At 36.2% G+C, this 14,210-nt stretch overlaps 1 protein-coding gene across 2 annotated transcripts in view; it reads right to left on the bottom strand.

Annotated features, from left to right (window-relative positions):
• Positions 1 to 14,210, bottom strand: part of Nadk2 (NAD kinase 2, mitochondrial) — a 47,676-nt gene that overhangs the window by 13,841 nt on the left and 19,625 nt on the right. For both annotated transcript variants that reach the window (XM_081736406.1, XM_081736405.1), the window contains exons 4-5: positions 14,002 to 14,101; positions 9,485 to 9,761 (exon numbers count right to left, since the gene is read on the bottom strand). In XM_081736406.1, the coding sequence (XP_081592532.1) occupies positions 9,485 to 9,761; positions 14,002 to 14,101 (377 nt within the window). The remainder of the gene's footprint in view (positions 1 to 9,484; positions 9,762 to 14,001; positions 14,102 to 14,210) is intronic.

Below are 14,210 nucleotides of genomic sequence, written 5' to 3' on the forward strand. Positions count from 1 at the left end.
CAACCCAAAATTTGTCTGTTAGATAGTGGATCAGAACTATGCCTATTACGGTATAATATTTTTCGAGAAGTAACAAAGTGTGTAGCGAACGTGCATTTGCAAAAAGGAGAGCATATCGTTTTGTGCGATTTTCTGGGAAGAAAGAAAAAGAACGTGAAGGGAAAGGTTATTTTACCGGTACGAATTGAAAACGTGGAAGTGCCAGTTGAATTTCTTGTGTTACCAGAACTGCATGAGGATGTAATACTCGGTGCAAACTTTCTCGAGAAATTAAACAGTGTCATCGATTTTAAGCGAAGTAACTTGCGTGTTGAATTTCAAGGAATTAGTGGTGAAGTGCCTTTAATACAGAGAAATAGTGAAAATGTCATTGTAGCTAATGTAAGTGAAATTAAGTGCAAGGTAGCCCCTATTGTTGTGTTGTCCGAGATAAGGGACCTTAATGATTTTTATGCGAGAACGATGAATGTGTTCCGCAGTGGGTGCGCCGAGCCTTTAGAGAAAATTGAAGCTAGTGACTTAGTGGAGGACTTCCCACCGGATCTATATTTCACAGTAGATGAAATAAGGGATGCAGTTACACGCGCTACGCTGTTTAGTGAAAATGAGAAAGAAGAATTATTTCAGTTGTTAATGAAACATAGAAGAGTGTTCGCCCGTTTTCCTGGCCTGTGTAATAAATTTCAGTACCGATTAGAAGTGGATACAAATGAACCCATTGTTGCTCGTCCTTATGATATTCCGCACAAATATAAGGAGGGAGTGCGTGAAGAGATCCGAAAATTGTTAAAGTGGGGTGTAATTAGACCTAGTTCATCATGTCATCTATTACCGTTGCACGTAGTATTGAAAAAGAGTGGAGCGTTAAGAATAGTAACAGATTGTAGAGCATTAAATGTGCACATTAAGAATCCAGCTCTGCGTGTAGAAAAGTTGTCCGACCTCTGTGCTAAATTTAGTGGAAAACGTGTGTTAGGTACTCTTGATTTTACTAGTTCGTATCAACAATGTGGAATTACAGAAGATTCTATGCCATACTTAGCCTTCTTGTTTGAAGGAACGTTATATGAGTACACACGCATGGTGTTTGGTGTGAAAAATGGATCGTCTGTACTGCAATTGTGCTTGAATAAAGTTTTCCCTTTACCGCTACAAGAGAAATTAATCAGGTATATGGACGATATAGCTCTTGGTTGTACAAGCGTACCAGAATTCTTACAGCAGTTAGATGAAGTGCTTAGTTTGTTAAGTGATGCGAACATGACGCTAAATTTATCGAAGTGCATTTTTGGTGTAAGTGAAATTAACTATTTAGGCTATTACGTATCTTCAGAAGGTATACGAAAGGATCCGAAATCAGCTGAAGCAATCGAGAAGTTACCAGTGCCCAAAAATCTAAAAATGTTACGCTCATTTCTTGGTGCTGTGCAGTGGCATTCGCGAACAATTAAAGGTCATGCTGTTATCGCTAAACCCCTTTATGAACTTTTAGGGAAGGAAAAGAAATGGAAGTGGGAAGAAGAACACCAAAAGGCATTTGAATCATTAAAGGCTGAATTAGTAAAAGAGGTGAAATTACACCATCCACAGTTCGATAAGCCGTTTTATCTCGAAAGTGATGCAAGCAAACTCGGGTTGGCTTGTGTGTGTTATCAAATTATTGACGGTGAGAAGTGTGTATTAGAATATGCAAGCCGTACTCTTAATAAACACGAACAGAACTATGCCATAATTGAGCTTGAGTGTCTTGCATTTGTGTGGTGTATTCGTAAGTGGCATGTTTGGCTCAAAGGAGCGAAAATATACATACGAACAGATCATAAAAGCTTAGTGCAGTTAAAACGTATGCGTAATTGGAATGCAAGACTGATGAGGTGGTCTCTTGAACTTCAATCTTACGATTATGAAATAGAATTCATCAAAGGCAAGACTAACACACTAAGTGATTGTTTATCACGTATGTTACCAACTCAGGAAGATTTAATGGTGAATGTGAATCCTATACAGGCTGTTCAATCAGAAGTGTTCGATTTAGATCCGTCTACAATTGCAAAATTACAATGGGAATGTGACGAGTACCGTCCCATTATTAGTTACTTACAAGGTAATATAAGTGAAAGTGAAAGCAGTGCAAATAAGAATTCTTTTCGTAGTAGTGCTCGAAATTGGAAACAAAATTACACTTTGGAAAATGGTATTCTGATGGTGAGAGATTTTCACTTCCCAGACAGACTAAAATTGTGTGTGCCTCCATGTTTGGTGAAAAATATTTTGATTGGCTACCATGATCATTACGGTCACTTTGGATTTATGAAAGTGTTTAGTATCATCTCCCGTATGTTTTATTGGAAAACAATGCGTAGTGACATTAAATCGTACATTCTTGATTGTGAGGTCTGCATGAGGACGAAGGTAGACCATCACCCAGTGAAATGTTTAATGCAATCAGTGCCAGCGAAAAACATACGTTATTTGGTCTCAGCAGATTTAGTTGGTCCTCTACCTCGAGGTAAACATGGTGAAACTTACCTGTTAACAGTGTGTGATGTATACTCACGTTATTTAGTAGCATATCCACTTCGTCGTGCAACAAGTGCAAGTGTCGCAAAATGTCTTACTGAGTCATACATGCTTCATCTTGGTATTTTTATGAACATCTTAGTAGATAATGGACCACAGTTTATTGGCAAGGAATTCGTACAAGCTATGGAAGCATACAACATCAAAATACATTATACTACGCCTTATCACGCACAAGGAAATGTTATCGAAAGATTCCATGCTGATTTAGAGAGAATTTTGCGTGTGTTGTGCCGCGATTCTCATTCCTCATGGCCAGAATATATTGTGCAAGCTTGTTTGTTGTTGAATTATACTATTAGTGCCAGTTTGGGAATAGCGCCTGCAGAATTACATCTTAACATCAAGCCAGAAGAATTTACATTGTCACATTTTGGAATTGTGAAAAACAACGAAACAATTGATGAGCAAGAAGGTATAGATTGGAATGGAAAATTAATAATGGCTGATTTACGGCGAAAGAAAATCATTCAGCAACGAAACGAAAAGTTGAACGTTCATCAGAGAGCTCGAAGAACTTTGTGTGAAGGTGACTTAGTTTTCTTACGTCAGTATAATATTAGTAGCTTGGTAGACAAACGTATAGCCAAACTGTGTGAAGTGTACCGTGGACCTTATTTGTTGTGGAAACAAGTTGGTGAAAATGTGTTTGAAGTATTAGATCCGCAAAGTGGCAGATATATAGGATTTCAGAATGTTTCTAGAATGAAGCTGTGGAGACCAACACCAGCTACTAGGAAAAAATGGCTAGAAATTCTGAAGAAGCATGTGGATGAAGAGCAGTTCAGTGACATTTTAGAGAGAGCCGAAAAGGAAGCCAACGGAGATTACATGAACGAAGAAGAAGAGGAAAGTAAAGAAGATCAATTGTGTAACATCAATAATGAAGATCAAGAAGTGAGAGTACATTCTAGTTTTGTCGACGAAAATATTTTGTGGTATATACAACATGGTTATTTAGATGAGCGAAAGTTGTTGAGTTTGTTAGAGAAGTATTACCATTAGAACTTCGAAGAAGTCAATTTGAATTTAGAGATATGTTAGGAGATATTAGAGTAATATACACGTTTATTAGAGTATTCTTTTTGTTGTTATTGGAACAACATTAAAGTTTACCTTAAGACCTACGACCACATTTCGCCATAAATTTCATGTGCATCGTTTTCTTTTTGTCTTCTATAAAATTCTATGGGGTTTCCTTAGTATAACTTGTTTGTAACCACATCTCTGTGTGTCTTCGTGGTCGTACTTGTAGTGGGTAGGTTTATATGGTTTTTGTGGGTTGGCTCTTCTTCATTTAGTCGTCAGACCATCCCTAAGATGGATACAGGTTGGCATCTGTAGACATCTGACTTCGCCTCAATATAATTCTCCATCATTCGAGTTTATATTGGTTTATTTCTCTCTTCATTATAGTAATCATGTAACAGTCATCATTAAGGTTATATCTATAGGCTTATCATAATATCTATATATTTTATTCAGCATCATGTCCTATATAGGTATATTTTAGTATTAATTTATCGTGTACCATGTACTTATTCGATGAAGTTGCATGAAGGCGTTGAGGATTGAGGCGTGCTTGTCGTAGTTTATGTTCGTGAAGTGATTTGAAAAAAAAAAAAAAAAAAAAATATGAATGAAAGAAGAAATACTTACATTTCTTTTGTTAACCCATCCCAAGTCAACTTCCTTTTAACCATAATTATGTTATTTTAACCTTATTATAGTAATTACATGTAACACGTAAAAACATACACTTGATATCCATACACGAAGAATACAACACAAGGAAGAACACACGTAGGTCCAAACAATAAGAAGAACACACATTCTATTCACTTCCACTTAATACGAATGCAGCAGTAGCAAATGCAGCACATTTTAAGTTAAAGAAAAAAAAAAAAAAAGGAAGAAAGGAAGATGCAATTATACGTTAAATAAGTTTATACGCAATAGGTTACAGTATTCCATGCATCTTCATATTGGCGCCGAATTTTGAAAATAGTCCTGTATAGAGGACTATAGCATGCAGAGACCTTCTAGAACTTCCACCGATGGACCTAGCCCTATCCAATGGGAAGAGGATAGGAGCAGAAGATTTAATCGCCGAGTGTTCATTCAACGGGAAGAGAATGAACGAAGAGGCTGGCTTATGGACTGGACATTGTTCTGGAGCATGGTGTAGATTGTGGATAGTGGACAACATGGACAGTGTGACGTGTGCAGATAGTAAAAGTATAAACAGTGTGTTATAAATGAACAGTGAAGTGTTGTTATTCGAACTGGAAAATATATCTATATTTATTTTAATATTCATTTTTCTTTTTATGTTCAATTAATTGCAAAGGTGAAAGTGTTTCTAAAAGTTGAAATTAATTCATTGTTTGAAGTGTTTTCTCATTTTATTCATATTGTTTGCAATATTTTATGATATGTGTTAAATATCCAATTTCTTTAAGTATTGAGTGAACTTACATTTGGACTAATAAGACTATAATAAATATTTTTATGCATTCATTGATATATCACATATTTGTGGACTGAATAAACATTTTATTTTAGTGAGTGCAGTGTTAACCAAGCGTTTATGTGAACTATGGCCCAAGTGAAGAGTGCTTCAACAACTTACAGTGTGTCCTCGTTATACGCAGACACAAACTATAAGTGTTGCCAGGGTTCTTAGGATAAACGTATCTCATCAGAACTTTACCTATCAGCTGTTCGGGTGCCATTTGTCATAAACTCATTTATTCATTATTTTGGCTGTATGCAGCGCAAGCAGTTTAACTCTCTTTTTAATTTAAAGGGCTAGCATATACTAGCAGACGACGTTTATGTGTGTATGTATGTGTGTTCCCACTCATCGGACGCATGTGGGCGGAGTGACCTTGATCAACGCTTCTTCAGCCAATCACAGCGCTCTGTTTGCTCTTACGTCACTTAACGCGTGAAACCCACGCGAACAGCGAGAGCTAAAGAGACTTGGCGATAGGCAACGCCATTCGGCGCGCGAAAGCAACTAAAAGGACAGCTCCTAGCATAACGCTGCACAGAAATAAAGTATAAAAATGTAACTTCCAAGTATCTCGCCTATTTAGTTATTTACATACAATCCATATAAATTCAGTAGTGTAACCGATATCCCACATCGGATTTGTAAGTATTAACCTATTATTAAAATTTTCAAATCGATTGACGAGTATTTTCTGTGATTGTGCATGTCATCCCATCACGCCTCGTGGTGATTAGTTTGGGTACATGGTGCAAAATTTACCTTTTTTACTTATTATGTGTGTAATTCATTAATTTTCCGAAAATATGATGCTGATCTTTTTTGTGTCTCCAAAAGTTGTACGTAGAATTTTTGCTTACGTGTAGTTGACGTTGAAAGGAGCTTTCTTCGGATAACTTGTTTCATCGTCAACGCTCGAGCAAACGTCCTATTTACGACTATATAATATAATGTTTGCTCTATCTGGATCACCATCCTATGGAGTAAACATTATAAGCTATACTGACAAACTGTAAGAGGTGATTCCTCACACTAAAATAAGAAAAAGTTCACATGGACCTATTGCGAAAAGTGCATGGTTTCAGAGCTAGGGCTGTTCAAATCGCGAAAAAGCCAAACTTCAAGAGGTTCTATTGCGAATTCAAGAGACTGTGGATGGTGGTTCTTATCAACGTAAAGGAAGCCATGCATGCATAATCCAAAAGTGCATATTTCATCAATTGTAAATAAATGTATAGGGTATTCCCTATAGGGTGTAATTCTCAGATATGTTTTCAATAGAGTTTCCAGATATACCCTGATTTCAAGAAGGGTTCAAAGTAGGCAGGAGGTAAACCTTGACAACAATGGACATCCAATGCTTCGGAGGGAAGTCGGAAGTGTTAGAAACCGGCAGCTCCATGTTTCTTTGTGTTCGGAATAACGTGTGGTGATATTTATTTTGTCACGGTATATTTAACGATTTTTTCACTTATAAGCGTGAAAGAAAACATCGCACCATACGTTATAAGCGTGAAAGAAAACATCGCACCATACGTTTTCCCGAGTACGAGAAACCGTGCTGCTTACGACCCTTTACACTTCCGACATCGCGCCAAAGGATTCCGTGTTCACTGCTATCAAGGCTCATTGTTTGCCTACTTTGGACCAATCATAAAGTCAGAGCATACCTCAAATTCTGTTGATGGTATGTCTGGGAATTTTACTCTGCAGGGAATAACGTGTACACCCATTGAACATTAATGAAATATGCACTCTTGGATTGCGAATGCATGACTTCCTTTATACTGATAATGACTACCATCCACAGTCTCTCGAATTAGAAATAGGGTCTCTTGAAATTTGGCTTTTTCGGGATTTTGGACAGCCCTAGCTCTGAAACTATTCACTTCCCCCATAGGTCCATATGAACTGTTTCTCTTATTTTGATGTGAGGAATCACCTCTTAAATTTGTCGGTATATATATATATATATATATATATATATATATATATATATATATATATATCGTACCCCCAGAATAAAACTGTCGTAACTCTGAAATGTCAATTTTAAAAGTAAGCCAAAGAAATTTGTTATATCTAAAGGAACTTCATTATCTCGTCTCTTTTTGAAGATTGTAACGTTATTTCAATATGTATAGTAATAATTATTGCAGACAAAGTCTTTCTTAAATACATACACATTGCAATTATTACACGTTAAAAATTGATAACAATTAAAAATCTATTTTGAGTTATGACAATCGTCCAAAAGTTTGGAAGAACTAAGAAAAAAATATCAAAAAGGATTAATTAAAAAGGTACAATTCTTCCATATGAAAGAATAATATTGAAAGGAAATTAGTAAAATCGAAAATAAGTTAACACACGAAAACTGTAGCCTCCGTCGAAATGACCATCTTTATTCTATGAATTAATTTGTTAACACTATCCAGTTGTTTACATTTGGCTTGCAAGTAGTCCCCCAACTGTTTAGACCGACGTTCTTTTCCTGTTCATCTCTCACTAACTTGATTGGTGTGTCGGACGATTATAATAGCCATTTTATGATATTCATTATTTAAGTGTTCTTTCTATTTTTGTGTAAGAAATCCTCGACACCGTTTAGATGCATGCTTTGGGTCGCTGTCTTATTGATATAAAAAAACTACGGCTAGTAATATTTTGCTAAGACGGTATAGCATAGTCTCGAGGATTTTAAAATATCCTTCTTTTTATAATATACCATCTACTTTCACCAGTACCAGTATATTGCCTCCAAAACACCTCCAAATTATGCTGCCTCTTCTGTGCTTAATAGTTGGTAAAGTACACATTTCAAATGCCGTTTCATTTGCTGAGTGGCGAACAAAACTCTTCTATTAGAATTAAATAACTGAAATTTAAATTCATTTTCCAAAGAATTCTTTTCCAATGGTCTATAGTTCAATTTTTGTGTCTCTTTTGCCTAGCTTAATCTACTTTCTCATGTTTAACTGTTGATTGTGGTTTCTTAGCGGCTACACATCCTCTTAGACCAATGGATAGTAAACACCTTTCAACCCCAGTACTGGATACTAAGTTCGGACTACTTCATTTAATTCAGCGGTGAGTTATAGAGCAATTAAGCGTCGATTCCATTTAGATAAAACTGTAATGAATTGTTCGTGTTGCATTGTAGTGGATTTGAGCCTTCTAATTCGATGTCTTGATTTGTACCAGTCTCTCGTTTTCTAACAAGAGTGTGATGAACATCTTTACAGGGTTTTCATAAAGTATGGACGGATTTAATTCGCTTATAATTTACATAAAAATGCTCATATTGAAATCAAATAAAGTGCAAACGGTAGCGGAAGGATTAAATTTTTACCTGTAATCTGCATCAGCTCAGTTCATTCACCGCCACACCTCCAACTGGGCGCCATTTACGTCCACACATTCGCGTAGGCGGCGCTGGAATCCACTCACAGCGTTCCGCCGTGTTTGATCCGAAATGCCAGCCACAGACGCCCTGATTTTGTCCTTTAAGTTCTCCAAACCACTTGGCTTCTTTGCATAAACTTCCGTTTTCACATGACCCCAAAGCCAGAAGTCGCAGGGGGTAAGGTCGGGTGATCTTGGAATTTGGTAAGAAACTGACCCTTGCCCTCCCTCTCCCTCTCTCAACGTGTTCAGAGTTGCCGCTTATCTAACAGTGTTGCCAACTAAAAATTTAATCCTTCCGCTACCGTTTGCACTTTATTTGATTTCATTATGAGCATTTTTATGAAAATTACAAGCAAATTAAATCCGTCCAGACTTTATGAAAACCCTGTACAATGATATGTTGAGCTTATTCATAATTTGTCGCTCAACATATCCTTCCTTCCTCAGGTAGAGTACATATAATAGATCCTTATTAAACAGTAATCAGGTTTCCCATTTCCTTTATAAAAGCATAATATTTCATAAGAAACCTGTAATATTATTTGAAGTGCACTCAAATACAAATGTTCGCTAGGTGGATGACATGTAGCTACTTTTGCCCGCGAATGTTTCAATGCAACTGATAAGATCTGAAAAATGTAAAACCGTTTACGAATGTATCAAGTTTTGACAAGCAAAGTGGTTGTATCTTATAATAGGCGATGGTATTAAAACAAGTATGCAGCCAAAACAAGACAATGTTACAAATTTTCACGATATATGCAAAAGAGCTTCTTGTTTTTGATTCTGCTTAATGCGGCAACATGAAACAATAGAAATAAATACTATTTTCCAGTCTTTCTTTAGTGTAACTTACTGTTATCATGTGAAAATGTGACTACTTCCTAACTTTTGGACAACAATAAATAAATATGCATACGACGAGTAAACATTGCAATATTTATATTTCACAAGAAAGCACCCCTATGAAGTAGTACCTACCACATCCAAATATAAGATCACAGTTAAATTTGTCAGTGATTTTATTTACTAAGTTTTGGTCATGAGGATTTACTGGCAGAGAAGTTTCATTTCTGATTATTTCCATGAGTTTCCTAACACAATGCTGCGTTAATCTTTCAACTGTAAAGCTCCATGACGTTGATCCAGTTCCTGTACAAACAATAATTCCAGAACTTTTCACTTTTATCTTCTCAAAATTATCTATTTGAACTTCATTTGAAGATGCTCGTGTTGCTAGCCTTTCACCTACAAAAACCTGTGGAAATACACAACGATCAATAGGAAGCACTACGATACACAACATTACATAACATTTCTGAAATACAGAAGGTAGCCCAAGATAAAAATAGTCAGACTTTCACTGACGCTCCCGAACTACGCATTTAACCGCTGTTATATCCTGATACAGCGCTAGACTTGATAACAGTATTAGTTCATCACGATCCGTGGGACGACGAAGGTAAAATGACCCTGGGAGAAGTTCATTTGTAGACTTTCCGCCACCCACTATAGCTACGCAGCAATAATGAAATGGTGCAAGGAAGAGGGTTTCAATTGTCAGCGTAGTGTGAGTCTCATCATCCGACGATATGCCCAACAGGTCCCTGTGGTAGTGGTCGCCGGAAATAGGAAGAACACGGTCCCATCCCGTTCGAACTGACAGCAATGACACAGGACAATTTCCCAACGCAGAGAAGTTTGGCTATACGACACTGTATCTCACTCCAACTTCATTCAGATTAACTTAGCATTGGAAGCACGTCACAAAACATATGAACCCTGTCTCACAGACTGCCACATCCAGAAGTCCCCAAACGCTAGAAAATTATATGAAACATACCTAGCAGGGAACAAGTGGAAATGGGTGTCCCCTGGATTAAAGGTGGTTCTACCTAGATGAGACCAATAGAATTCGATCCATTTTCTATCGTCAAATAGAATTCGATCCATTTTCTATCGTCAAACAGGTTACAAATGCCGTTCTGACTTTGTGCTGTAGTAATAGGAAAAGTTTTCCAAGGGGTATCTGATGGTAGAGGGATATTGCAAGGAACGCTGCCATTTGTCGAAGTTCCTCAATATCAAAGTTCCTCAACACAGTTTACTTCCAGACGAACGAGCAGGACTTTGAGTGATCCCAATTTCATTCATCCCCATGAAATCCCCATATGCCTCACCAACGAACTACTGGGGGGGGAAGGAGGGGGCACCGTCCCCGTACCTTATAGGATCTTGAGAAGATGTGAAAGCGATATGGCAAAACGCACACACACATCTTTCCATTCTACGCAGGAACTGATTTTAACAGTGAAAACACACTGCCAGGCGGTGGCTCAAAGTCGACTATTTTTGTCATGGGCAACTCTTCTGTTCTTACAAAGAGTAATCTGTGCATTTTTCAGCAAAGTCTGCTAAGACGTACCTCGTTTCGGAGCTACAACAGTGCGAAACTGCATCGGATCATTTTTTAACGCACAAAGCAAAGATGATTTCTCAAGTGAAATCCGTTTCAAATCTCCCAAGAATTCTAGTATGGAGTTGCAGTTGAGGGGACCGCTTTAAGTACTGAAGAAAATTTTGTAATGTGAAGCGAGATATTTTGTTAAATTAGTAGTTCAATGAGTTTCTTTGCCAAAACTTAAAAAAGTTAAAACAGTCTTTGTATTAGTTCTACAAACAGACGCTGTTTCATTATTCTTATTTTACTATATTAAATTTAAATACAAGTAATCAATATCGTACGGTGCTATCGCGATGAGCACTTTATTTCCTCCTGCCCTGAAATAGCAAATAAGCATGTGAGTACACTGCATAGAACTATAATGTTGCGTTAATGGGCACACTATACACGCTACACTTCGTCAGATAAAGAGGGAACAGAAACAGAGAGTAAGTCAAGAGGAAGAAGAAAAAAAGGATACAAAAGTAACCGATGTGAAGTATCTTGGAGGTGCCAAGTAGGTGGATTCCATCTGCTTGGAAAAAGGCACTTACGTCTTTCTGTTATACACCTAACTTTAATAATAATAAAATAATATGTCTATCATCAACTTTTTGCACGGAAAACAATCACCCAGAGCCAAGAAATTTTGTATACGTATAGGTCTTTACCACATCTAATCGCGTACAAGGACTTTTTTTTTCGATTTCCGGCTCGCAGAGACTGGCAGAAATCAGAATTTATGGACGTTTCGGGTTGTTTCTAAGAACGCCTTCCTGAATGCAACTAACATAGTACATTTGTTATGTAAGTTAACATAACACCACAGGATAAATACCACGGCAAGGAAGGGTACTTACAGCTAGTATAAAATATTTTTCTGTTGCTATTTTATTCTCCTCTCAGAATCCCTTGCAACGCACACTTTATTATGAACAATTAACTACAAATACTGCGTTCCAGATGAGTGGCCCTCTTTCAAATGAAATTCCATAACTATAATGTAGTTGTTCATTAATACTATAATACATTATATGTTATTTCTGAAAATTCATATTATTTTAAGATTAAATATGTTTAATCTTTTACAATGATTTATATTTCAATTGTAATACATTTCAATTCAATTTTCATTTAACATTTCAATGTGTCCTATTTTTACCGCATTTTCGAGCGACGAAGAAAGAGAAGAAAATATTGTGATCATGAAAAAAAAATCGAGATTTCAACTGGTTTACAATTTTCATGCCCACTACATGCAGAAAAGGTAATTTTTGGATGTCTGACCGTTCCAATATATTTACACTCGCCTAAAGACAACACCGTTCAACGTATCCGAACCAAAATTTAAACTTAAGACGTTTACAAAATTCTCAAGAAGGTTGTTTTCCTCCCTGTCCTCAAAAGTAAGAGTGGTTGACAGGAGGATGAAAATAAAAAATTTGCAAATTTTTAGGAAACGGCTCAAACGATTTTGTTTATAAATCAAACAATATTTGATTAATAATTCTGTAAGTCATGTCATTATTCTGGGAAAAATCCAGAAGTAGCATTTTACTCTTCGGAGGTAAGTTGTTTAATAAAAAATATTTCATTAATAACCCAATAATATGGAATGAGTCCTTTCTCCTGTAAAAATACACAAGGGATAGTTACTATTTGAAGCGTGATTTTTGGAAATTTTTCCCCAAAAATGACTCAGGCAATTTTATTTATATTTTATAAATAAATATTTCATTAATATCCCTATAATATGGTATAACTTCTTTTTCATGTAATAGGTCCAGAAGTAGTTTACTCTTTGAGATTTTCTTTTGACATTTTTTTTTTTTTTTAAATATGACAGTCATATTTCATTAACAGACCTACAATAAGTCAATATTACAAAAGCAAGTCCACAAGGGTTAATTTACTCTTGAATGTTTTTATTTCAGGCAATTTTCTCAAACACGACTCGGGCGATTTTCTTCAAATTTCATTAAGATTTTCATGGATTTTCAAAAAGACAAAATCCATAGAGTATGGCTTACTTTTGGAGGTGAGTTTTCTTCGGATAAAGCTTTCAGTTACACTTTTGGAGGTGAGTTTTCTTCGGATAAAGCTTTCAGTTACACATTTTATGAAAAATGTTTAAGTATATAACAGCAGCATAACACAAATTAATTTAAGAAATGGGTACGAGAAATATCATGCACACGAGAAATATCTTGTGTGCAAGCATAACAGACCATACTTTTTTTCCCTATAGTATGTGAAAGAAACTATGGTGAAGTCTTCCTCCCATCACACAGCCACACAGGCATACACATACATAAACGAAAAGGTTTGCAGGAAATATGATCTGATTGTTGGGATGTTACAGATGAGTATATGTTGTGCAAACGTGCCCAATGGAGGCAGAAGGTTTTATAGAGTCAAGTCTCGAACTGGCTCTTCATGAACTCTAGCAATTTATCATCAAGTAATCACTAAATTATTTGTCAGTAGAATAATTTATAAATTTACTTTTATATTTACTGCGCCTAATATTTTATGTACTACTTCGATACTCCCTGACAGGGACGTAAGCAGGGTGTGGGTTCTGGGGTCTGGATCACCTCCGAAATCCCTATATTTCTGTAAATTTAGTCTAATTTTAGGGGTAATTTTGCAAATTTTAGTATATAATTTATTCTCATACTGAATTTGGACCCTCCCTCCCCGAAATAAATTCCTGCGACATCCTTGCTTCTTGATACGTTCTTGAGCAGACCCGGGAAACTCACGTGCAATCTATCTCACTTCTCAGAATTTCCTTTTGCATATTTTATTAATATGATAATATAAGTTTCCTGTATGAATCCTCATCTTTTGAAAGTAATTGATGAGATAAATTTGTGCAGAAGATCTTGACCTGAGAAGTGAGAGTGTTTGTACATGAGTCACCAGGATCTGCTGTGGAAGGTATCTGAGAACACCGAAACAGTACATTAAAAATGAGACCAGTTAGTTTATAGAAATGATTAAAACATGCGTCAATTCATATTTTTAAATAATAATAAAAACGAACACTTACCTCATTCAAAGCAAATACGGGTAGAATAATTTCCTGTAAACTTTTATTTTCAGGCACAGAGAAATCAGCTGTACTTCTTTCATGTAGGTGTTCAATAAATCTGAAAACACAAACAAAAGATGTAATTTGTCGTAAGGAATAGTAAGTAAAGGCAATATACTACATCATACACATCGTTTATTAGAAGAAGAAGGAAAAAAGATTACATT

The sequence above is a fragment of the Thermobia domestica genome, chromosome 13 (assembly GCF_964235325.1).
Source record: "Thermobia domestica chromosome 13, izTheDome1.hap1.1, whole genome shotgun sequence".
NCBI lineage: Eukaryota > Metazoa > Arthropoda > Insecta > Zygentoma > Lepismatidae > Thermobia > Thermobia domestica.